The sequence below is a fragment of the Aplidium turbinatum genome, chromosome 4 (assembly GCF_918807975.1).
Source record: "Aplidium turbinatum chromosome 4, kaAplTurb1.1, whole genome shotgun sequence".
In the NCBI taxonomy this organism is placed as follows: domain Eukaryota; kingdom Metazoa; phylum Chordata; class Ascidiacea; order Aplousobranchia; family Polyclinidae; genus Aplidium; species Aplidium turbinatum.
The window spans coordinates 32,453,619-32,479,156 of record NC_137475.1 but is presented as its reverse complement, the minus strand read 5'-3'; the positions used below and the strand labels follow the sequence as shown (position 1 = coordinate 32,479,156).

General features: G+C 38.2%; 1 protein-coding gene and 1 non-coding gene across 2 annotated transcripts in view; one reads left to right on the top strand and one right to left on the bottom strand.

Annotated features, from left to right (window-relative positions):
- Positions 1–276: 276 nt before the first annotated feature.
- Trnaq-uug (transfer RNA glutamine (anticodon UUG)) lies at positions 277–348 on the bottom strand. The gene has a single exon. It is a non-coding gene; the product is annotated as a tRNA-Gln (tRNA).
- An 18,308-nt stretch (positions 349–18,656) lies between these two features.
- The window catches only part of LOC145769072 (extracellular matrix organizing protein FRAS1-like), a 79,633-nt gene continuing 72,751 nt past the window's right edge, over positions 18,657–25,538 (top strand). Inside the window, exon 1 of the mRNA XM_082580669.1 lies at positions 18,657–18,684. Within this exon, the coding sequence (XP_082436795.1) occupies positions 18,661–18,684 (24 nt within the window). The 5' untranslated portion in view covers positions 18,657–18,660. The remainder of the gene's footprint in view (positions 18,685–25,538) is intronic.

Sequence of the window (25,538 nt, the reverse complement as noted above, 5' to 3'; positions counted from 1 at the left end):
TTTGTGCCGTATATATTATTTTGAGGCAAAAATGAATGATTATAATTAGGCTAAAAGCGAATAGCAGAAATTTTTATATTGCAAAATGTGCAGTAGCTTACTCATGAATTTTAAAGGGCACCTTTGCCCCCCCTGCCCCTCCATCTGCAAAAAAAATTGAGGGCAAGGGGGCGGCCGCCCTGCGTGTGGTTGCTTGGTTTTATCTGTCTATGGTTGAAGAAAGTCACCTCTTTACCAAACTTGTGAATAGAATTTTAACAATAAAAAAAAATGTATAGGTCTCACCGAGATTTGAACTCGGATCGCAGGATTCAAAGTCCTGAGTGCTAACCGTTACACCATGAGACCGCTAACCGCCGTGATGCAAAACATTGAAGTTAACGGTTTGTAATCAACTCTCATGTCGCTCACGACTATTTTCAATTTAAAGACACAGGATCATAATAATTAGTCGTTCTTTCGCGAACGAAATTGAAGCGTTTAGAACGAAAAGTGACTAAGTCACAAAATACTACTAAGGAGATATTGACATATACAGTTTTCAATTGCATTGTAAAATCAAGATTTAAAAGATTTTTTTCTTTTTACCATACGTCAGTGTCTACAACCCCAACCTAGTTCTGATTGCACTATTAATTGATTTTTTAGTTGAACTTGTCAAAAAATATTGATAATATTCTTTTTTGGACTTATGCACTTTTCTTCAAAATTGGCACTTAGGCACTTTTAGACACAAATGATGGACTTAAGCACTTTTGCAGAGAGCACTGTCACAGGCTCCACCCTATAGGCCTAACAGAATTTGCCATCTCTTACTCCAGATAATACTGTAAAGTAAGCTATTTAAATATATTTCTTCAAACCTCGTACTAATATGACATTGGAATAATCTGCAAAGAATTATTTTGGGTTAGAAATATCTTGAAAAAATTAGGCTGGTAGCACATAATAACGGTTACTGGTAATTAATGGGGTAAAAAAAACAGGTAAAGTACAGAGACTTCTCCACCTTCATTGGCAATGTACAGTAGAATAATAATTGGGTTAGGCCTACTAGACTAGCCTACATAATAATAATTGGGTACACTCTCAAAACCTTCTTCCCTTCATTAGTAGTGTAGTATAGAAGTAAAGAAGACTGGTAGATAGGCTAGGACCTTTACAGAATAAGTTCTAAAAATAATAGTCCAATCTAATAGGCTACTTAATCTTCGGTTAAGTGTACTTCATTTCGTTATCTGCTGGCACCAACACTCCATCAAATAGCCTAATCAGTAATCATGTCCCATGAATATTGAAGTCTGCACTGCTAAACTTCTTGCAAACTGGACCTGTGGACTGCTGAATTTGATTCGAAAGCAGTAGGCCTATAAATACTACCGGTATTTGATCACTTATTTGCAAAATATCTACAATTAAAAGCTGATAAAAACACTGCCGTTTTTAACACTAGCAATGATCCCAATCCTTCACCTACCCTACTTAAACCAGAGGCAGTGTCCCAGTCTAAATAACCGGTAACCAGCTAATGACTTTATATCAGGGTTACAGATACTCAAGCTATAGTAAGGCCAAATTCATTATAAAATAAGGCCAAATTTTTTATTTACTTCTATTAAGGCTAAATAAACGCTAACAACTTAATTAAAATATTTTTTTGTAAATGCCATTTAACGATTAAGCATAACAAAAAATAATTTAACTGTCAGAGCATAATGACCGGTTCGTTTGGTACAATATATTTGTACCGTATACTATTTTTCTCAGCAGACAAAATAAAAGGTTTCTCTCTCTCGTTTGCTAATCTGTTTAATAAAAAATTACTGTAGTGGCAGAAAAACTAGAAACCATTATCACTTTAATTCATCATCAGTATGCCATTAGCCCATTACTTGCTGTATACTTACTCACTTTCAATACTTGGGAATAGGCTATACCTTAACCTTTCAAAAAAATGATTAAAATAAAACTGTTTCTGATAAAATTGGTTTTTTAACCGGTCAAAATTTGCAGCCATAAAAAGGGCCAAATAAGGCCAGATTTTCTGGCCTTATTTGCATCAATTTTTTTAAGCTAACTGCAATTTAAAAAGGCCAGATTTTTGGAATTTGGCCTAAAAAAAGCCATCTGGCAACTCTGCTTTATGTCCTCTAAAATGGAACCCGATCAAAAAGCAATATAAAAATCATGTCACGTGGTTAAATGACTCGACGCTATTGGTCAGAACTGACTTAGTTACTTTTAGAAGAAAAAATGACGTTTCCGCTCAAAACCTGTATTCGAAAATGATCACCTAGCAAACTTCATACCAAAATATTTTTGTGTCTGGTGACAAAGGACAATGAAAACAATACGTTTTTGTACTTAACTCAATTCGAGTGAAAATGTGACTTAGTCACTTTTCGTTCTAAACGCTTCAATTGTCTTTTCAATCGCATTTTTCGAAACAAAGCCAAAGCCCAAAACACAGCCTATTTCAAATGAATCAAATGTTCAAATGAAAAGGAAAAACGTCAAGAGGAATATTACGTCAAAACAAAATATTTCAAAATTCACACTCGATTTTTTTTCTGTTTTAATCAAATTGGTTGTGATTATACTGGCAACTTCACAAGCTAGAACAAAGTCAATAAGTCTTTATCTTGCTACAGTACAGTTGGATGCTAATAATCTAATATATAAACCAGAGTAAATAAAGACGGTGTTATACAATCAACAAACAGACTAAAAACGATGAAAATAAAACCTCTGTAGCCTAATTCTGAACAAAACCAAAGAGATAAGCTAACATTCCTTTAAATTGAGCATTTTTTGTTTCAACGACCACGACGTAAAAAAATATATTACCGACCAGGGGCGGCTCGCTAGTGTGTGCTGCGGTGCTGAAGCACTCCCATAAAAGTTTTCACAAAAAGTTTCTCAAATATCTTAGCGTTTCTTCTGCCCAAAATGTATTTTATGTTCTCTGTTCACAGAATTGCAGACTGTTATAAGTGTAAATTATATTTGGAAACTCTGCGTGCGAGGAAATAATTATGTGCTGTTTTGAAAGGAAGGCAAATATCCATATGGAAAATATCCATACAGATAAAATTCCTTCCCGATGGTTGGCCGAAGCCATGATGAAAAGTTCAAAACTAGCTTTATCCTTCAAGATTTTTTCATACATCATTGACCCTATGACCATGATATGATTGATTGATTGATTGATTGAATCTTTATCCTCGGACTGGGAAAGCTTCTTGCAAAGCTTAATCCTGGCAGTTTCGCATACTTGTAGAGGCTTTGAATCACTGACGCAGGCCCGGTCACCGAGATTGACAGAGTGAAGTTTCCGATTGTTGAAGTCTTGTTGCCAGGGAACTATTCCATCCATTAGATGCCGCTGAATGGAGAGCAGTCCTTAACGTGCGTTGCTCAAGCGCACACCCCGAGAGTCGAACCAGCGCCGCTTGATCTTGAAGCTTCTTCGTTCCAGAAGTGACGCGCTAACCAATTGAGCTATCTGGGCTATCTTCTTACGATATTTTGAATATGCTAACATGGTAACAGCAAAAGTTGATTTCGTAATGCTGTTGATATTTTATGAAATACTTACACAATGTCCAGTACATACTCTAGTCCACTGCAAAATACCAATTTACATTCACGGCTAACAGGCCTACCCGCTTATTAAGCCCAAAATCGTCTGGTCCGGAGATAAGCTTAATAGGTGGAGGCCACCTACCAGAGCAGATCATTTTTTCTGTATGGCCTATTGTCCATTTAAGATATTTTCTATTCGAGATATTTTCTATTCGAGATTTTTTCTATTCCGGATTTTTTCCATTCCGAATTTCTTCCCTTCGGGATATTTTCTTTTTGGATTTTTTTTCTTTCTGGATTTTTACCTACATTCGTTTTGCACATTAACGTTTTTTAAAACCGATCGATGTTTTGACAAATGAACTCGCCCAAGGCCGACCGGTTTGACATCGGAAGGTCGCCACAACGACACTAAAAAGGTAAATAAAGAAGATGAGGAAGAATGTTTGAAATTATCAAACTTCAACATGTCAATAGTGAAAAAATAATTTAGCGTAGCATAAGCCTACATGGTTGGTTGGTTTGAATCTTCATTCTCAGACTGAGAAACCTCCATTAGGTTATTCATGGCAGTTTTGCACAATAGTATTAGGCTTTGAATCATACAGGTCTGTTTCCCAGAATTGGCGGACTGAAGTTTCCGATTGTTGTTGTCAACAAATTATATTCCATCCACTAGGACTAGGTACTGCTGAATTGAAAGCTGTCCTTGAAGTGTGTTGCTCAAGTGCACACCCCGAGAGCCGAGCTAGCGCTGCTTCATGTTAAGGTTTCTTCTTGCACAAATTCAGAGCTATCCGAGAGGAAATATACAAATCATCAATAACGACCATTGATTAAAGTCAATTTCATATTTATTACTGGAACAAACATGCAGTCAAAGAAATAAGTGTTTTTAAATATTTCGTTTGTAACAAATGAAAATATCATTTTGACCAACTCCTTTCAAAAAAGTTTGAAATGAAAAAATTTTCCAACAAAACCAAGTAAATCTGGCAACACTAAAGCCGGAGTTAGAGTCGGCCAGTTATAAACGAGGAGTCGTACATTTTTCGCCCGACTCCACAGCTCTTCTGCTGAGTTGATTTTAAAACAAAACATTCAAAGAGACCTGATCTTTCACCAACAATGACAAAACCACCAACCCTCGACAAAATCATGTGATTAATTTCGTTTTTTTGCCTGAATGAATGCCGTGTCTAACACACCCGGTAGCTTTGGTATAATAGCTTTGGTAAATATCCCTATTACCAAAGAGCACCTACTTTGGTAATAGTAGGGCTACCATACGTCCTCTTTTAAGAGGATTTGTCCTCTTTTTTCAAAAAAAAATAAACTGTCCTCCGAGGACACTAAAAAATGCTCATATGTCCTCTTTTTTGACAGTTTGGTTTTCTTGCTTATATTTTCAACGGGATTATATTGCTTGATGACGTTTCAGCGACGGCTTGTAGGCTATTTGTTATCTAAACATTTTGTATACCAATGTAACATGCTGATTTATAAATTCTACAAGAAATTGGCGCATTTTATGGAACTGTCATTGAACGTTCATTGCCTGGTTCACTGTAAGATATTAAACGACATTTTAAAGGCCATGCTCACACTTTCACAAAAAATTATTCTTTTACCTACATACGTTTTATATTGATAGAACGGTTGTAAACATTGTTGATTATCAACTCAGTTTGGTTCCTTTGTTACTTGAAACAAATCGAAACGAGTGTCTATAAGTGAAATGTGTGTAACACCTAACCTCCAGCCAGGGGCGCCGGATGCCTCCCTGCCCTCAATTTTTCTGTGGATGGGGGGGCAGGAGGAGCAATGGTGCCCTTTTAAGGTCATGTAAGCTACTGCGCATTTTGCAATACGATATAACAATTTCAGCTATTCGCTTTCAGCCTAATCATAATCTTTCATTTCTGCCTCAAAATAATACGCACGACACAAAATTCTGTATCACAGTAGGTTAGCCTACATCATTACAACATAGCATGATGCCCTCCCGTGCCATTGTTCTTTGTATACCGGACACTTGTATCATTACTCGATGATGAGCTGATGGATGAGCATTGTTGCTATATCTTATCTTAAAACTTTAAAAAAATTGGCCTTTCAGCAACAAAAGTGCCCTTTTTTCATAATCCTGCCCCCCCCCCAGTCAAAAACCGTTCCGGCGCCCCTGCCTCCAGCAAAAGAAATCGTGCCTGATTTGTCACATTTTGCAGATTTTTGCGATCATGGCTGTCTGACTGAAACTGTCTAAAAATTAGGTATTTTTTCATTTTTTGCTGACTCTTAAATATACGTTTACAATCATTTGTTGTCTTAAGAAGCACTAAAAATGAGAAAAAAATAAATTAAACGTTCAGTCAATCTGTTTTTCTTGTTCTTTTTCGGTAACTTATGCTGCGTAAACCTATAGCCTACTGCAATGATCTAAAACAGCGGTTCTTAACCTTTTGCCTTGTCCGAACCACCTTGAAATTGCCAACCAGTTCTCGCAGCTCCCCCTCCTAGGATTGGCTGATATTTAGCCTAATAGTCGCTTACAATTTGAAATTTTTGTTGAAACCTGATAAAAACAACTTTACTTCATACGTATTATAACTAACCTTGATAATTCAGCATCCCCGCACCGCCTAGGCACAGATTTCGCACCCCTTAGTGGTGCGTGCACCCATGGTTAAGAACCCCTGATCTAAAATAATGTAAACGATTCTTCAAGCGTAAAATTCTACTTGCTTGCGAAACGTGTCCTCTTTTTAGGCGATGAAAATATGGTAGGCCTAGTTAATAGGGATATCAGACATGTCCAAATTATTACCAAATCGCAAATCTCTAGTTCAGTGGTTCCCAACCTTTTTGTTGTCACGGACCCTTTTAGACAAATTATTAATTCTGCGGACCCCTCCCTAAATTGCCTGAAACTCAATTAACATACTATTGACTATTGTAATAATTATGCTACTCAACTAGGCCTTACTGTATTGTATCATATTGCATTGCCGCTATGACTCCTGCGGCAAATATCAGGTTAAACAGTTGCTCAAATAAGAAAATGAATGAATTGTTCAAGAAATGTCAGCAGTATTTGAATATTAAGGTGACCCAAAGTGCCATGACGAAACTTTTTCAACGTAAGCAAATTTAATGAGAGGACTGTTGTTGCCTTTCCTGAACCAAACGACTGAACTGTGGTTGAGTTTTTGACAATGCAACACGCGTGTCATCTTCAACGTCCAGGCGATTTCGATGTTTAGTTTTTATTGTAACAAGAGCTGAGAATCCTGCCTCGCAAAGGTAAGTGATTATGAATAGTAACAAAACAATAATCGCTTGCTTTGCCAAGAATGGGTAGGTTTGCAGTTGTGAGCACCAAAATTCTTTCACAGTTTTTGAATGAAATTCAATGTGTAATAACTCTTTTGATCTCAAATCAATTAGGTCATCTTTACTGAGATAGTCATCGCTAATGTTGTTCAAGTCAAAAAGAAAAGGATTTCGAATCCATGTTTCAACTTCGTTCGGTAGGTGTTCTAAATTAAGAAACAACGTTGATATGAGCTTTGCAGGGTTTCCAAGTGTAAGCAAAACTTTGCTCTCATAGAGATTAAAAGAGTAAATTCTCTTTGAGTTTCATCCATCAAGATAAGATCTTCTAACATTGGAAAGTTAGCGCAATTACCTACTTCCAATCTGCGTTTCCAAACCAGCAACTTGGCTAAAAACGCTTTCAGTTTTTCAGCTGCATCAATTATTGTCACACCTGGTCCTTGAATGCCACGATTAACATTGTTAATATGACCGAAAATATCGGCTAAGTAGGCCATGCCGTATAGAAAACTTTTACTCTCAAACAATTTTGAGAGGGGACTTTCTTTTGCTTTCAAAAGAGTTGATGCCTAATTTTTTAGCTGCTACAGTCGTTTTAAAACTTCTCCTCTAAAATCTAGATAACCAACGTACCTCAGAATAATGCAAAAGAACTTCGTAATCTCGCCCTACTTCTTGACAGCGCTTTAAAAGTAGGCTACGGTGGTTTACAGCTCTGCTTTTGATGAAATTAACGACTTTCAAGCAATTCGTCAGAAAATCTTGGAGACTTGCTGGTAAAGTTTTTGCTGCTAAGGCGTATCTGTGCAAGAACCAATGGGTAACAACAGGCCCGGATTAAGGTCAAATGGGGCCCATGTGCTAATGAATTTTATGGGGGCCCTTACAAGCTTACGTAGAGCGTAATGGAAGTAAGCTGGTTTCGCTTGCAGAGGAAACCGAGCCTTGCTTAGGTAGGCTAAGTTAGATAACTTTGAAATAGCACGTGATCGATGATTAAATAAGCATGTGCAAATTAAGTCAACAATGTTTACGTTATAATGGATGCAAAATCACACAAATTAAATCAACGAAACCGTGCAAGGGAAAACATTGTAGCAAGGGACCACTGTTAGTACTGCACACTCAGTGCCGGTCTTTGGGATGTGCAAACCGTGCGATCGCACAGGGCCCGCAAATTAGGGGGCCCGCAATTTACTCAGAAAATGCAGTAATTTTGTCATTTTCAAAGGAAAAATTCAACAAGTGAATTCAGCAAAAGAATTCGCAACAAGAAAACATAGAGACTCAACGAATTCAACCTATTTCGTCGCCTGAATATTTCGTACCCTGAAAAGATCGAGAAAAAAAAACGACATAGCCGAAATCGCTGATCGGAGTTGCCGCAAACATTTCAAAATTTCTCGATCTTTTCAGGGAACGAAAAAAGTCGAAATTTAATTTTGCTACACGATTTCAGGGGACGACATAGGTTGCATCCAGACTCAACATACTGTAGAGACATAGCTTTATTTCCGAAAAATGCCAAAGAAAGCATGATCTTATCCTTTTGCTATGCCACCGGACAGCACCATTTCACAGTAACATTCATGCCTAAATTTTGTTGAACATGCTCTCAGAATATCCCAAATTCAAAGTAATTTTTCAAAATTTTCTGGGGGAGGCCCCCCAGACCCCCCGCCGCTGGTTGTCGTCTTTAGCGATCACGCCGCCACCGCCGCCCCTCCCCTTTCAAAGTACCTAGCTACGCCACTGAATTGGATTATTGTCATTGGGGCCCGCAAAAGCATATTCCGCACAGGGCCCGAAAAACCCTAAGACCGGCACTGTGCACACTACACTGCAAATTGCAATGAAAGGTTATTCTGAATATCTATTCTAAACTGCTCTTTCATTCACTACTAACTACCAATAGGATTTAGAAAACTAACATGAAATTCAGTCGAACGACATTTTTCTAAATTGAGAAGTCGCAGTTTATCACACTCTATGCTGAAAAGGCTCAGATTAGCCAACCGCTCTTGTGTCATTGTAAACCGAAGTACGTTTTTGATTCTTTTCAGCTTAGAGAATGATCTTTCTCCAGAACAGTTAGTGACCATCATACAAAGAAACAATCTAAGAATTGTTTCTACATTAGGGAAAGCAGCTTCAACTTTGTCATTCTTTATTATCTGGTACATGTTTTCATGACTAAAACTTGCTTTATTTCCATAAGCCTTTTTAAGATACAGGTAGAAATTCAAAAGTTCATCAACAAGACAGAGATCAACATCAGTAGGAAACTAATTCGCTAAATTCATAACACTCTGTAAAATCTATTCCTTTGATGCATGAAGATCAATTAAAAACGAGAAATTCTTAGCAACTCTTTTGTACACAGTAGCTCTTCTGCTTAAATGAGAGCGAAGAGCATCAATCACTGAAATAAATGGTTTTATCCTAAATTTATCTCTTGCAGCAGAAGTTTCTAGCAAGTCTGCAGTTGCATTGAAGGGGGAGATATATTGATAGTGTTACTTTTTTTAGACAGAGGGGCCCCACTTTTCTTAATTTCTTTTCTTGAAAATGTTTTTCAGGAAAAATTTGTTATTTTATTTTATTTATTTCATTTTTAGGAAAAGTGGGGCCCTCTGTCTGCGGGGCCCCTGTGCTTTAGCACACCCTAGCACAATGGTTAATCCAGGCCTGGGTAACAACCACGCGAGGAGCTTCGTTTTTTTACTGAAGCACCAAATCCTGATTTGTTCCCGAGCATAGCTGCTGCTCCATCCGTGCATATAGAAAAAAAATCATCAAATGCATGCATATAGTCCAAAATTCATCAAGGTAATTATGGACCCCCAAATGCTTTCTCACGGACCCCCAAGGGGTCCGCAAACCCCAGGTTGGGAGCCACTGCTCTAGTTGGTAATCACAAATTTTGGTGATTCACATGACTGCATGCAGTGGCGTACGCAGGATTTTCTCAAGGGGGGGGGGGGGGGGGGGCATTGAGAGTAGCGTAGCCAAGAATTTTGAAAGGGGGGGTTTTGACGACCGGCGGGCGAAGCCAGACGGCGTTTTCGCTTAAGACGACACCCAGCGGCGGGGGGTCTGGGGGGCCTCCCCCAAAAAATTTTGAAAAATTATTTTGAATTTGATGCATTCTGAGAGCATTTTCAACAAAAATGTGGGTATGAATATTCCTGTAAAATGGTGCTGTCAGGTGGCATAGCAAAAGGATAAGATCATGTTTTCTTCGGCATTTTTCGGAAATAAAGCTAAGTCTCTATGTTTTCTTGTTGTTAATTCCTGGCTATGTTTGAATGTTTGGTATTGGCAAAACTCGCTCTTTTAATGCAATTTTGTTTAAAATTAGGCAATTTTTTTTTAGACTGAAACCATCATTCCCAAGCATAAAGAGACTGAAAGCATCATTCTCAATATCGTGACGTCACACGCGTGCCAAGGTGGGGTTGTAACCCCCAAGGCCCAACCCCCCCCCTTGGCTATGCTACTGGCCATTGATATCCCAGACGTCTTCATGATATCCCAATATGGTTTTAGTTTAGACTTTATCCATTTCTCTCTCACTAATCACTATAATAGGCTTACAGAACACTATGCTACATTGGCATACCTGGCATGGGCTCTATCCAAGGGGGGGTGAGGAGGGTGATCACCCCCCCACTAGTTGGAGTGGGGGGGTGATCAATGCAAAATCACCCCCCCACTCATTTGGCTTTGAAAAGGTTTTGTGATATTTTATTGATCAAATTTTGAAAAATATATTTTCGCTGCACATTTTGAATTTTTTATCAATATGAATATACATTTCATTTCAATATGATTTTTTGGTTCGGCAACCCTGAACTACGAGCCAGGCGTTTAGGTAGACTCTTTAACATAGGACAGTTTTCCGTGCGAATCAGCTGATTTCAGTCATGTGACTCAGCACGTGATATTCCGATCTTCTCGATCCGATCTTCTCCAAAGATTTTTGATACAAAAAAAATTAAGTGAATGTATCGCCACAGCAGCGTGGCCTAATGGGTTAGGGTTAGGGCAAGGGAATAGCCATTTCGATTGCGTGGGTTCGATTCCCACCCTCTGCTAATGTTCGTTTTTCTTCTGAAACTGAACTGAGTGCAAGAAGGATCTTAAAGACTGCAATCAATTGAGTTTATTAGGTTACAATCATAATGGCGTGAGTCACATGACTGCAAACAGCTGATTCACGAGGAAACCTGTCCTTCGTTAAAGTGCCTACCAGGCGTTTACGGTAGGCACTTTTACATCACCCTCTTGTCGAAGAGTGCCTGCTTTTCAATGTGAAATTGCTTTGTGTTTTAGTCACAATTTTCCTTATAAACTCCATTGATTGCAGTCATTAAGATCCTTCTTGCACTCAGTTCAGTTGCAGAAGAAAAAATAGTATTAGCAGAGGGTGGGAATTAGAGATGCAGCGAACCCAAAATTTTTATCCGCACACCGCACCGCAACTGACTCATCTATCCGCGCACCGCACCGCACACCGCAATTTATCTGGAACTTTGACACTGCACCGCACCGCACACCGCAAATTACAAAATTAAAAAAAAATATTTTAACGAGTTATTGTTTAGAAAGTCAATTGTAGGAAAAAGCATCCATGGCATATAACTGGTAACCTAGTACCAATAGAGTTGTGCACTAATTGGCCAGGCTAACCAGATCATATTCTCTTATCAGCAATGCATCTAAGTTCTAAGACATAATACAAACTAAGACAAATAGAATGTTCCTGGATCCAGTATCAGGACTTTTGAACACTTTTTGTAAGCAATAATGCAATTATAATGCCAGTGGCTATATGAACTACACACACAAGAGTAAAACTTATAGCCTGAACTCACTGGGCTAACTGATATAGTAAATAATGCGGTAGTTGCGCTAGGCCTATAGCCTGGTAACTGAGCTTATCAGCTAGGCTACTAACCAAAAACATTCGTACAGCTTCCCTGACAAGCAAGCCCTAAAACCCTGTCAACTGCAAGCCATTTGCAATTTGCATTTGCATCAGTGCTTCCACTTCTGACAATTGATAAATCCTCTTCAATTTCCTTTTTTGTCCTGAAAAATCCCTTTTTCCTCAGTCGGAAATCTTTCAAAATTTCCTTCATAGGCGAGGTTATTTTTAACGTTATTTAGGTTAAAAAAGGTGCTAATACAACTTTAAAGTTATTATAATATAGCCTAATCTCAGTTAAAGCTATTTTAATCTCGATTTTATTCAGTAGCACCGGTATGTCGAAGCAACGTTGTTTTATTAGAACAGTAGGCTGCACAAAAGCAGCCCATGTTTTACAATAACATGGTTTACTTCCTTTGTTCACTGTCCAGCCAAAAAACTGCTTGTCAGTTAGTCGGTTCTGGGACATTTACCACCTGGAGTCCTGGACATCATTTACCAATTACCACTCTCATCTTTCCAACCCGGACTCCTAACCTATCCCTAACAGCAAAAATGTACAGGTGGTAAATGTCCAGTTTCAACGAATTATCCATCCATTAACAAATTTATTTTTGTGTTTAGTTTAGTTTTCCTTGATGCGCTAATCCACTAACTTAACACTATTGGCTAGGCTATCTCTTTTTTCTCCTTGTCAGTAACGCCTTCACAATCATTTGAGACTGACGAAAAACTCCAGGATACTAGGCCTATTCATGATACTGACTCAGTCTGACTGTGTACACTATCTATACATGGTGTATACATACTACATAGCCTCTATTATTATGACACCATCAGTTAGCATAGGCAAAAACTAACTTTTCTAAACATATCACTAGCACGCAGCAATGGCGAGTGGTTAGCGCGTTGGGCTCACAGTCGAAAGCCTGCATGTTCGACTCCAGCCACCCGCACTTGCTGTTGTTTCTCTAGGCAAGAAACTTTACGATAATTGCCTCTACCTAGTGATCGATTTCGAGTAATGGGTAGTACCAAATTTAAGTCATAAGTATAGTAGACAACCGGAAACAAACATTGCAGTCGGCTGCAGCGTGGGTCAGGTGTACGTCGGAAGGCGTACACCGATGCATAGCGCTCAAGTCCGCTTTCCCGCAATGCAGGATAAAGATAAACAAACAAACAAAAAACAAACACTAAAGATATCACTAGCCCAAGCTTATCATACCTAACTGCACGTCGAACCTCAGTGAACTTTGTCATTGCTACTCAACTTCAACTGTAAATCAACGGATTACCTAATTTTAACTCAAAGAATTGAGAACTAACTCTCTCACTACAGTCTGGAATCACGTCCAATTCCCAAAGTGGCGATAAAAGAAATCAAGCGATAGAAAGGCGAGGATGGGACAGGGAGTAAGAGGGGTTCCGGATGGCGAGGGACGATGGAAACCAGCTGATCATCGTTATTCCAGTCGTTTTTAGAACTTTTGAAAGGAAATATGAATAAAATTTTCTTTAAAATTGCTAAAAAGAACAAATCCCTTTTTAAGACAAAATTTCCTTGTAAAATTGCTAAAAATCCCTAAAAAATCCTTTTTTTCTTCAAATCCCTTTTTTATCCTTCGAAGCGTTGAAAAATCCCGATTTCGGGATAAAATCCTTCAAAGTGGAAGCACTGATTTGCATAGCTTTCCATCTTAGGGTTTCCGAAGGGAAAAATAACTGATCCGTGTTTCCAATTTAAATTTGAAGTTTCATAGCTGATTCTTGAAAAGTTGAAAGTTTACGTTTACGAAAGTTTAATTTCTTGAAAGTTTACGTTTACGAAAAATTAATTTCTTGAAAGTTTACGCGGCAAGCGGCGCGGCGCGGCTTTGTCATTTCAACCTTCCACGCGGCGCGGCGCGGCACGCGGCGAAAAAGTCAAAAGCGGCCGCGTACGCGGCGCGGCGTGGTGCGGCTTGCATCACTAGTGGGAATCGAACCCACAAAATCGAAATTACTACTCCTCTGCCCTAACCATTAGGCAACGGTGGTTGTGGTGAAGCATTCAGTTAAATTTCTTTGTATCAAAAATTTTCAATCAGAATATCACGTGTCGAGTCACATGACTGAAATCAGCTGAATCGCGAATGAACATGTCACGCATGATTGCGTACCTTTTCGACTAGTGGGTAATGTTAAAGTGCCTACCGGCGTTTACACTGTGTTTTAACTTAGTTTGCTTGGTACCGGTAGCCACTTTAACAAGAAAAAATTCTGCCACTGCAAATGACTAGAATGACACCGCCAACCAATCAGAACATGTTATAAAAGGCTACCGTCCAATTGTGACCTTTCTCGCACTTAGCCAGAGAGTTAATCTTTGTTTTGAACTTTATTTGGTAATTACAGAAGAAAAAAGAGCAATAGCAGTTGTGGGAATCGAACCCACGCCAATGAAATGACTACTTTCTAACCCTAACCCCTAAAAAGCCAACCAGCTGCCAACTTAGTTAGAAGCAGTGGCCGAGTGGTTAGCGCGTTGGGCTCGCAGTCGAGAGCCTGCATGTTCGACTCCACCCCCCCGCACTTGCTGTTGTTTCTCTGGGCAAGAAACTTCACTATGAGTATAATTGCCTGTACTCAGTGATCGATTTCGAGTAATGGGTAGTACCAAATTTAAGTCATAAGTAGAGTAGACAACCGGAAACAGACATTGCCGTCGGCTGCAGCGTGGGTCAGGTGTATGTCGGAAGGCGTACACCGATGCATAGCGCTCAAGTCCGCTTTCTCGCAATGCAGGGTAAAAATATGAAAAACAAATAAGCAAACAGCTGATAGAAAATCCAGCACTTGATTTGCTTTGTATCATCTTCTTTTCGCCCTTTTTCACGTCACGGAAAACGTAGTTTATGATTGGTTCTAGTTTTCATTTGCAGTGCCAGAATAATTTCTTGTTAAGTGACTACCAGTTTGCTTACCCAAAAATGCCCTTTCCGAAACATACTTTGTGAAACTACTTGGAAACCCTATGCTTCGATCAGAAAGAAGCTGATGCTGCAATGGGGGGTCTGGGGGGCTGCGCCCCCCAGAAGTTGAAATGACTATATGACGATTTTAGCCCATTGTCCAAAAATCACCCCCCCGAATTCTAAAAGTGGATAGAGCCCCTGATACCTGGGGTGGAGTAGGTGGATTGGGCCATGTATTTCGTATTGGCTTAATTAGTCTATAAAACAACATTGTTACAGTAATTGCTTTGACAAAGCAATGCAAAACATATTAAATGCCTTAATCTACGTCGTTAACTACTAAAACATTTTTAAGGGGGGGGGAGGGCATGGCCCAATGCCCCCCCCCTGCGTACGCCACTGACTGCATGGATTCAGTTTTTGATATTAGTAAATTTTTTATTTTTGCTGGTAGGTGGCGCTCAACTCACTTTTTCTCAGATGTTCACCAACGAACTAACAAAAAAGAAAAAAAGCTGCCGAACCTTCAGAGGGGATTTGTTGTCAGTTTGTCACACGCAAGCAGAATGACAAAGAGATACTTTGCTTTTGGTCTCTGAAAGATGCAAAGGTTTATGCTGAATCATTTTCTCACGACATTTGCGTCGAAAATTATTAGAAGTGTTTCAGTATCTAAGAAAGTTGAATTTGCAGACTTTATTATAGGCCTTTAAATCTTATGTTTACTTAAGAAGTGCAGTGCACAGCAGTTGTGCTGACGCTTGGTTCACGTCACTTCAGAGCTTCGGCAAGAATTCAGGTTTTCGCTGGCTCAGACAGTGAGTTTTGAGAACAGTAGCAGACAAATAGCCGAACACTTGTTAAAGCATTTCTTGTGATGTACGGTCATTTGTCTTGGACAAAACTTTTGAAAAAATTTGAGTTTTGTTTTTTGATCTGGATGAAACTTTGAAGTTGTTTTCAAGTAGGCTACGGTAATAAAGAAATGGCTGAGGCGAGGTAGGCTAACTGCTTGTAAATTTAACAGATTAGAAAGGCAAATGACATCGCACAATGATCCCTACGAAATCATCTTGTGATCAATCTAAAACGGTTTCACAGTACAAAAAATGTTTAGATAGTAGCTCTACATAGCCTACATACATAGCTTAGATAGCTAGCTAGCAGCCCTAGCCTACTTGTGTCACAATAAAAGAAGTTTCAATGAACATTCCGTCAAAATTGCGATGTAGCCTACTATGAAAAAGTAACCCCTTTGGCCCGTGGTTTGCAAAAGAGTTGTTTTCTGCATGGTTTTCCATCATAGCTAACGCCTAGCAGAGCTAAATACTTGAAGCAAAATCCAATCTATCACAACACTAATGCGTTGCTTTCATAGTGGGGTAGCATTAATCTGCAGTGCTGCCGGTGCATTGCTTTGTATGCTTGCGACGTTTGATCAACGTAAGAGCGCCAGTGTTTGTTTGACGGCACCAGTTGCCAAGAATGTGCAAACAAAGAAGCAGATGTAGAAGATGTATCGCATCAGCAAACTGCATCCCAAGACGTGTTTGCTTGCCAAACTGCGTATATTGTCAAATTTAATTCATAACTGATTTCAATTTATTTTGATCCTTCATAACCTGAAAGTTAAATGAACAGCATCATACTACTAATGAATTAATCGCGTGATCTAATTTTTTGTTTTGTTTGTTAAATGCAGCATCTACAGTAAGTTAGTCTGCGTATATCTGATAGATTCTTTCTAAAAGGGCTAGGCTACTGGTGAATGGAATATGCAAAGGTAGAGAAGCCGGCCTTCCAAGAACAATTTACTCAGTTTGAAGATTAAATACACATATCATATTGACTTTGTGACTGACCTATTGATACAGTAGAGTAGAATGACGATTTTCAAAATTTCTCTGCTGGTTTTTCTTCTAGTTGGAAATGTCCAAGGTTAGTTTTTGGTTATTTTGAATTTATTATATTTTTGAAAATGATGCACTGTTGAAAATTGCACTGAACTTGTTTACATGAATAAAACTATTTGCCATGACTTCTGATATTAAGCAGAGGTTTTGGATTTGGTGAAGCTTATCTCGTCTGCACTCATCACATCACCAAAACAAATTTTGTTTTGACTTAAGTTGAATATTTTTTTTTGTAATTGAAGCGATGTCGCTTTTTAGTTTTCCAGTGTTGTAAACATTTTGCTAAACACGTAGTGTTTTAATCATTTTGCAGACTATTTTTCTGATTATTTTCTTGTACCTTCAGTTCAGATGTGGTGCAATTTCAATAGGTCAATTTATTGTAGTTTACGTTGTTGTTTATAAATGTTCAATGTGATCATACGTTTCTGACATTAAAGGTTTATTACCGTATATCGTCAAAAGATGTACATGTCGCATATACCATGTGTTTATTTTATTTGTGTATTTGGAAGCTTGGTCTGGCTTCAGCAAACAATGGTTGGCATCCCGAGGACTTGACACTCAGCGACTCAGTTCGAAATGATAATTTAATTGAACATAATTTTAACTACAAAAGAAAGGACCTAACTCATGCTCATTTCCGTTAGCTTGCTACAATTAAAAATATATGCGGTACGTCAGGCTAAAATGATCATAAAAGTTAAAAGATGCTTAGATTCGAATTAGTAAGCTTTGCCAATGAGAACACAGCATGCTGAACCAAATGAGATACGGTATCTCACTGTTATCTCACTTGCAAAACTGCCCACTTAACCTTATAATGTAAAGACTTGACTTTTTTTCCTTTGTTTACTTTATCACAACCCACTTCAATGATATATTAGCGTGGCAGTAAGGCATCTATTTCTTCCGTTTTGTATTACGTTTATTTTTTTTGCAACCACTAAGTCAATGTCATGCATTGCACTGCAAGGAGTGAAAAAGTTAAAACTATTAAAGCGACTGCAAGTTACCGACATTGTCTACGTTTAGCTTGAGATGATTTTGCATACGGTATCTTTTTGCAAATCAGTAGCTAATCTTACGATCATGTCGTTGAAAACACGGTTTCTCAAATCACAAATTGGTTGTAGCTGCAGTGGTGAAACTCTATGTGAAGAGGCGTTGCACTTCATAGATGCTGTATTATGTATGATACATACAGGGATTACAATTTGTTTCATCATTCTTAATAAACAAGCTCCAAAATGGCTTATGCCATGTCGCAAAAACATCATTTTCAGCAAACAAAAGTAAAGCGAAACGTAGATGTTACAACGAAGAGTGCCATACATGAGCGCATACTCCGAATTGATATGTGTTGACTACGCTTGGTTAACACGAGTTGAGATGAAAATGTCTTAAATTGCCCCCAGGATAGTTGTACGTCAAATTAAATGAACAAATTTTATTCTTTGCTAAAATCGAGTTGGGAGACAGGAAATGCAGTGTCTGCATTCACTAAAACTGACCAAAACGGAGATACTGTGTTTGTGATTGGGTTAAGATTGATTATTTAACCTGTGACCCGCACTTGGTTTTTGACATGAATAATACATTTGTAAAAGTAGTTTCTAGCAAGGACACTGATTGTAAAACTGAATGCAGTCATCACGATATATTGTGCGTAGGCTAATCTTTGCGCAAAGCTATTCTTTTAATGCACTTTGCTGTGAACGTGTTATTCAATGAAGCGTACAGTTTTATTGATTATTAATTTTTTCTATTCATACTTAAATTTAATGCTTGGCGACCTAGCACTATCGCGCACTGTAGACAAAGTTTCGTACTGCCATCAACAAAACAATAGTCCACTTGTAAAGGTCGCATGCTTTTGATCTAAACTCACGAATATATGGCACAATATAACACGTTTCTTCTTCCAGGAGATTGCATGGATGAGGGATCACCAAGACAGGTAATTAATTATAAACGTAAATCACAATTATATTGTGTGATGCTACAGTAGTGTATGATAGATAGCTTTATTGTGCACCAACAACAAGCATCTTATAATGGATTTTGGTTGAATGTACTTCTGCAATTGTATTGGAAAGATACAAGTTTACATTTGTTCTCCATCGGACTTTCTCAACTGCTGCAGTGACTGAACTACATCGTGCGAAAGGAATGGATGTGTTTATTTTTCTACGCATTTAGCTGTAGGTTACAATTTGTACCGTTCAGAAAAACTGTTTGATGAAACACTGAATTGACTAAACCTATTGAAGAATTTAAATGTTATATTCCTGCATTCACGCCTCGTGCTAGCCTTATCATTACTTTTTATAAATCCAGGCTTTTGGCGAGTCGAACATTTCTCAAACGTTTTTGATATTTCGCACAGTATTTGGCGTTGTGTCTGGCCGATCTTCTTGGCGTCTTCACGCAAATATTCCACAAGGCTTATGCATAAAGGTCAAGAGTTTCGCCTCCAATTTTGTCTCGCACGAAGTCGATAAATTTAGATTTTTTTGCTTTAATCTATAATTTTCCAACGTTGGAAGAACCACTGAAAGCAGTGGGTTGGTATCTGAAAACCTACAAATAAATAAATACACAACTACAAGCAGAAAGGCAAACAACAAAAGTCAATATTACCGAGGGAACTACACAATTTTTTTTATTCTTGAGATTTTTATCCATCGCAACTGTTGTCACTGTGAACGATTTTTAAAAAGGAGAAAATTCCACCAATTATGCAACATATTTTGGTATTTCTAGTGCAGAATACAATTCTACAGTAACAGTATTCTCTAACTAAGTAGGCCTACTTCGTTTCCTGTGAAATTCCTGTGCTTTAACACATCAAAACTCACCCAAAAGCGCATACCACGCAGCAGGAAAAGAGCAAGCAAAATCAAATCGAAATGAATCAGTCAATCTGTCAAAGGGAACTACAAGTTAATCTTTCTCACTATACAACAATTGTTTGTTTCAATGCGGCAACTTTGAAACCGTGACATCGAACATGATAAGGCAGCCACAAGACGGACATGTTGAACTCAGGATAATCTCACTTGACAAACACTTGACTTTAGATAGCGCATGTGTATTATCTTGCCTTGAGCACAAAGTCCAGCAACAAGAGTCTGCAACAATATGCATTACCTGTGTGAAGCGAGGTTGCACCAAGTCTAAAATAATATCAAAAATGTCTTACTTTTTTTGTATTAATTGAAATCGCTGTACGTTCGAAACTTGTTTAAGATCTGAGTAAATGAAGTTGACTTTTATCACAATTTGCAGTTGTACAACGGTTTTTATGGTTTACATCGTGATAAAAGCTAACCACCCAAGTTGTGTTCAATGAAGATCTTCATAAGAACATCACTAACTTTGATTTCTCAGCTTCAAAGAATGGTAACGTTAAAAACAATGTTATGTTGGCTGTTGACACTACACTTTCAAATGGAGTTTAACCAGAAGAACGCTGTAAGACGATATTTGGAAAGCGTTCAACACCAGGTTGACCCTTGGATGACTTCTCTTATCAAAGATTGCCGAAAACCCTGTTGTTTAATTACTGAGTATTTTTAGAACTCCTTAATCGGCAATGAACGCTCTCACGTTTTTAATTAGACAGTCGTATGTTGATTTATGGTTTACCAACGTTGTGGGAACGTAGCAGTGAATACAATAGAAAAATAGATTGATTTTGTAACGTTGTGTCTTCGAGACTGGGCCGGTGCGTAGCTTTCTACGTTGTCTGTTCAAATAGATAATATTTCTATTATACGTACGGAAGAGTACGTAGTTTTTTGTGATGCTTTATAAAGTGGGCACTGTTTACTTAAGCTAGTCTTCATGAAAGCTCTGAGTGACTTTTTTACAAGTTCATTTTTTTAATTTCTCTTGTCGATCTTTTGTTCTATGTGACACAAAAAGATTTATTTCAAAGGAAACGCGTAGCCTACAGGCTACTTTATTCATGGTGGTCGTTTTGTGCTAATTTTGAAAGTTATACAATGTTATTTTACTACAGCAAAGCTTTTACTAAGCTACACAATCAATGCGATTGTTACACTGTAAGTTACCAAACCATAAAAACTTTACATAACTCAGTGACAGGACATAATTCATCTAAAATCGTTAATAAATTATATTTGTTTAATATTTTGTTCTCACGGATCGGGGTAAGTATTGAAATAGAGTTTTCAGTAAGTTGACCCGTAGCGATTGTACAATGACGAACGTTGACAAACTGACTTCCGACTTGTACCTGCGTTTGCATTGCTCAGCCTCACGCAACGTAGCCGACCACACAAAGAGAAAAACTTAGCAAGTGATTTAATATGTTTTCGTCTTTGTTCAACGTCAAAAGACGTTAAAACAGTGTCAATTGAAAAACTTTAAATATCTAGCGATCTTCAATATTTCGTAGTTTTATCTTTGCGTGATCTAGTAGCAGGGTGTATTGACAATACCTGTGTTCACACATTCCACAACCTTGGTTATTAGACGAAAGTTAATTTCAAGGTTGTTGCCATGCACTGAAGTCAATTTACATCTTTATTGAACTTGAGAAAAACGAGATCACCTACAAGTTATACAAAGCAAGCAGCACTGTATGATGTATCATTTGTGTACTGCCTTTTGATAGAATTCAACAGCAATAAGCTTGATCTTTGATATTGATAGTTGTCATCTTATTTTTTTAGCAAAATTCTTCAACTTGAGTAGTTCATGTTCAAATTGTTTTTAGCCTACATCCTTTTCTGTTCTATTCCTTTGTTCATTAAATTAAAGTTTAGCAATGACTTTGTTATGTTTTTTCATAACACAAGAAAAATGTTGAAGCTTGCCAACACCAACAAAACAACCGTCTACACCTACACCAACAACCACTACCATTTTCTATTCCAGTTTGTTTGTTTGACGTATCCAGGCTTACACCCTGTGGTTGAAGATTTAGATTAAGTCAGCGTTTCTTAACCTTTTCTGACTCTAGCACCCCTGTAAACAAGCTTGAACAGTCTAGCACCCCCTAACTATCATTACCATACAACTACTACAGTGCCGGCCAAAAGTTTAGTAGAGGCCGAAATCTTGACATGCTTTCACATCGATGGCGATATACTTTGTAATGAAGTCTCTTATTGTTGTCTAACAAACTGTACTGCTGTTTTGATTCAGGATTTGGTATTTGACTTTCATTTTCCAACAGAAATTCAATTATAACCATATGTAAGTGAATCAACTCTCTTGAAACGACAGCACAGTTGAGTTTGTTAGACAACAAGAAACTTCACTATAAAATATACCGCCAGCGAGCAAAAAGCATGTCAAAATTTCGGTGCCGCCATTAAACTTTGGCCTGCATTATTGAAAGGAAAGCAATGTAAAAAGGGTCTCGAGAGTATGTTAGCTTTCTGCAGTTGGATGCTTCAAATGGTGTTACCGGAGTCTAGCAGGCTTCAAATTTGAGTTGCAAGAGACGAAATGGCAGGTCATACACTGTGCCCGGTCTGGTCTTCCACGATTGTCCAGGAATACAGTAAAGCCATACTTGACATATTCGTCACTCCATTTGCGAATCTGCTGATACTGGCAGAAAGACGAAAAAATGCAGAAAAGTAAAAGGCCATTTTTTGATATTATACTGCATGCATTTAGCACCCCCTAAAGTCAATTCCAGCACCCCCAAGGGGTGCTAGCACCCCCGGTTAAGAAACGCTGGATTAAGTGGACAGGAAGGCAAGGAAGCCAATCTTCGTATCCCCCTTCAAGTGTCCCGCCAAGACACGGCCGCATGCTCTTGAGCGGTGTCGAACCGATGCACTTTCGATCACCGTTCCAGCGTTCCAGCGTTCCAGCGTTCTCACCACTCGGCTATGCAGCCAACTATGCAACTCTCCCAGTAAAACAATGGAAAACAATTGCTTCGATATTTCTTACACCTCCGCACCGGATTTTAATCTTTTGTGGCTTTTTAAGTTTCATTTAGCATTTTTTTGAGAGAATAGCCGGTGGATTGCAGGGTTTACGTTACACTTGAAAGCTTGTTGTTGCATTATTGACCTTAGCTTGTGCTGATGCCACAAGTGTGCGAGCCTTGTTTGTTTTCAATAGTTACTTTTCTTCTTGTGGTACCGGTTGATTCTATTCAAACGTACTTATTCACCTGGTGTTTCAACGAGGTTTGCTGTGAGTTCACGAAATAAATTGTTCTTTTTGACAAAGCATCGGATTTTTTGCCAGCTGGCTTTGTTTGCAATGACTACTCAGCTTTTTATGGCAATTCTACCGTCTATTATAGTAACAATACCAATTAACACATTCTTCCTATCTAATTTTTTATTCAATTAACTAAAGAAAATAGGAGAATGTAACAAGTGTTGGCCTGACTTAAAACGTGTGTTAATTGTATCTCGAAGGTTTCAATCGGAAATGATTGGCATTGCGGCTGTGGTTATCAGTTTTATGTTTACATATTATTTTTTATCGACACAAACTCATTAAAGGTATAGGTCATGTTAATTTAAGCTTCAAAATTATGCCATCACCCCATGGTACAATAGCTCAAAGTCCTAGTCCCATCGAACCATAGCATAACTACAGGTTACAGTAGATCTCTGACTACTTACGTTTTTTATTTTATCATCACACAAAACTGAAACTACACATCAACTACAACAAAACGTCAAAACAATAGTGCATCACACAAAACTGAGCTGTGGAATTTTTTAAATTCTGTCCGGAATGCTGTCCTCGGCCACCAACAAATTATGTTTGGCATTCAACTTTGGCAACGTAAACTTTATTAAATTTGATATACTTTGAAAGCCGGTGGCTTTGATAACATCAAGTCATGTAGCTCTTTGACCTAAGTTTAAAAGTGGAACCATCCGTGAAATAGTGAATGTGAACCCTTCTACAAGCAAAACCATGTCAAACTAGGGTGTGAGAGTATCAACTTGCATCATAAATATTTGGAAAACTGTGGATCTAATTCTCTTTGTTATTTCTGTTCAGCTTTGCAGCCGATCTTGGCGGGTCTTTCGCATGAAACGTATCACTTTCACTTTTGTTATTGCAGATTGGTTAAATAAGCTAATTTTGAAGTGTTAGAAAATATAGCTTGCACACGACGCACCCTAGCTGGCAAGATTGTACAAAAGTTTGTTAATATTTTTAGCTGATTTTTCATATGTACATTCCACGCGTGCACGTCACGCTTCGGTGATCCCAAGCCTAGCTTGTGTATTTTCATCGTGCGAAAGTGCGACAGAAGAATAGCTAAACGGTAAAGTTCAAGCTAAAAACTTTTCAAGAAGTCCCTGAGTAAAATTTTTTCGTGATTTAAATTCTGTGTATTTTGAGGTAGTGACTTATCCTTTGTTTATTTTTGTCTGCTCTAAGAAAGCTCTGCCAACGCAATTGCGAGATGCATATGCCTTCCAGTCTGGATCGAGTGAAAAAATCCGAAAGGACTAAATTATAAGTCTTTTTTCAAAACTGCAGCAAGTTTTGCTTGAGAATAACAGTTTTTACACAGGTGCAAGCTATGAAAGGGCTTATTGTCATATTTCTCCTTTATTGGGTGTTTTCAGTTGAATGATCTTGGCATGTTTAATTGGGTAATTCAAACTTTTTAGTTGTAATTTTTCTCAATGATTGCAGTATATCGAAGCCGGAAAAAGCTTCAGCTTGTCGATGATCATCATCTGTTTTGTGTTTAAAATTGTTTTGTTCAGGGCGATTTTATAATGAGAAAAAACCGACGTCTCCTTGGCTACGATAACCAGCATCACCTTGTGATTGACTGTCATTAGCTTGTCTGTTTTTCTTCAGTTCTGTAACATTTTATCGATTTACTAAACAACACAAGAAGGAATTGTTCCCGTTGATATAATTTGACTGACTTGATGTAACACTGATGTCAACGTACATGTTATTTTTGACTTACAAGAGCTTACTTGATTGTTGATTGATGGTATTTCCTTTTTCTTTGGTCAACAAAGCCTATTGTCAGACGGGGCGTATTTCCACTCCCTGAACCGCAATGGATGATAGTGGTGCCACATCTGCATGAACAAAGGACCAGCTATTGCGTGGGAAAGTAAAAATAAAGCTGTGAAGGTTTGTATCAAATTCATGGAAGCACAAGGTGTTCGCTCGACGCTCTTTCGATAAACAACCTGATTTTGATAGAGATGGAACGATGTTGGTTTAACCAGTTCAACTCTTAGTTTGTGCCGTTGACCAGAATCGTCCTGAAAAGGGCCATATTTTAGCTTGGAAAGTATGAGAGGTGTGCCCAACAGAAAAGATAAAAATTCTTATTTTGTTGTGTCACGAAATATAGCAGTTTCCCAGTTTCTTCATGTTTTATGGGGGCTCATAACTAAATGCACTTACGAGCCATCTCTTTTTGTGCGTTGTTGCAAACAATTTCTAAGTTTTTATAAATACAGGTTCAGCTTTTTGCTTGAGCTGGTTACCTGTAGCGGCAACTGTTGGCGTCGGCGAGGCAAGCTGTTGTTCAGAATAACGAACTACATATCATACCACATGACTAGGGAACTGTGTTCTGAAAGCTAGTGCAATTCGCTATTACCAAAGCGAACTCGCAGCATCAGGCTAAAACAGGTTGTTAATATCTACATTGTGAAGTACATATCATACATTAAATGTCATGTGATATCATGCATACGGTAATAGCATTGACGTATCTTTCTGGGTGTTATCTTTGTGGCTTCAGCATTGCGTGATAAAGAAATTCTTCTTTGATCTATCTGCTTTCATCCGTGTTCTAATCCTTTAATTGAT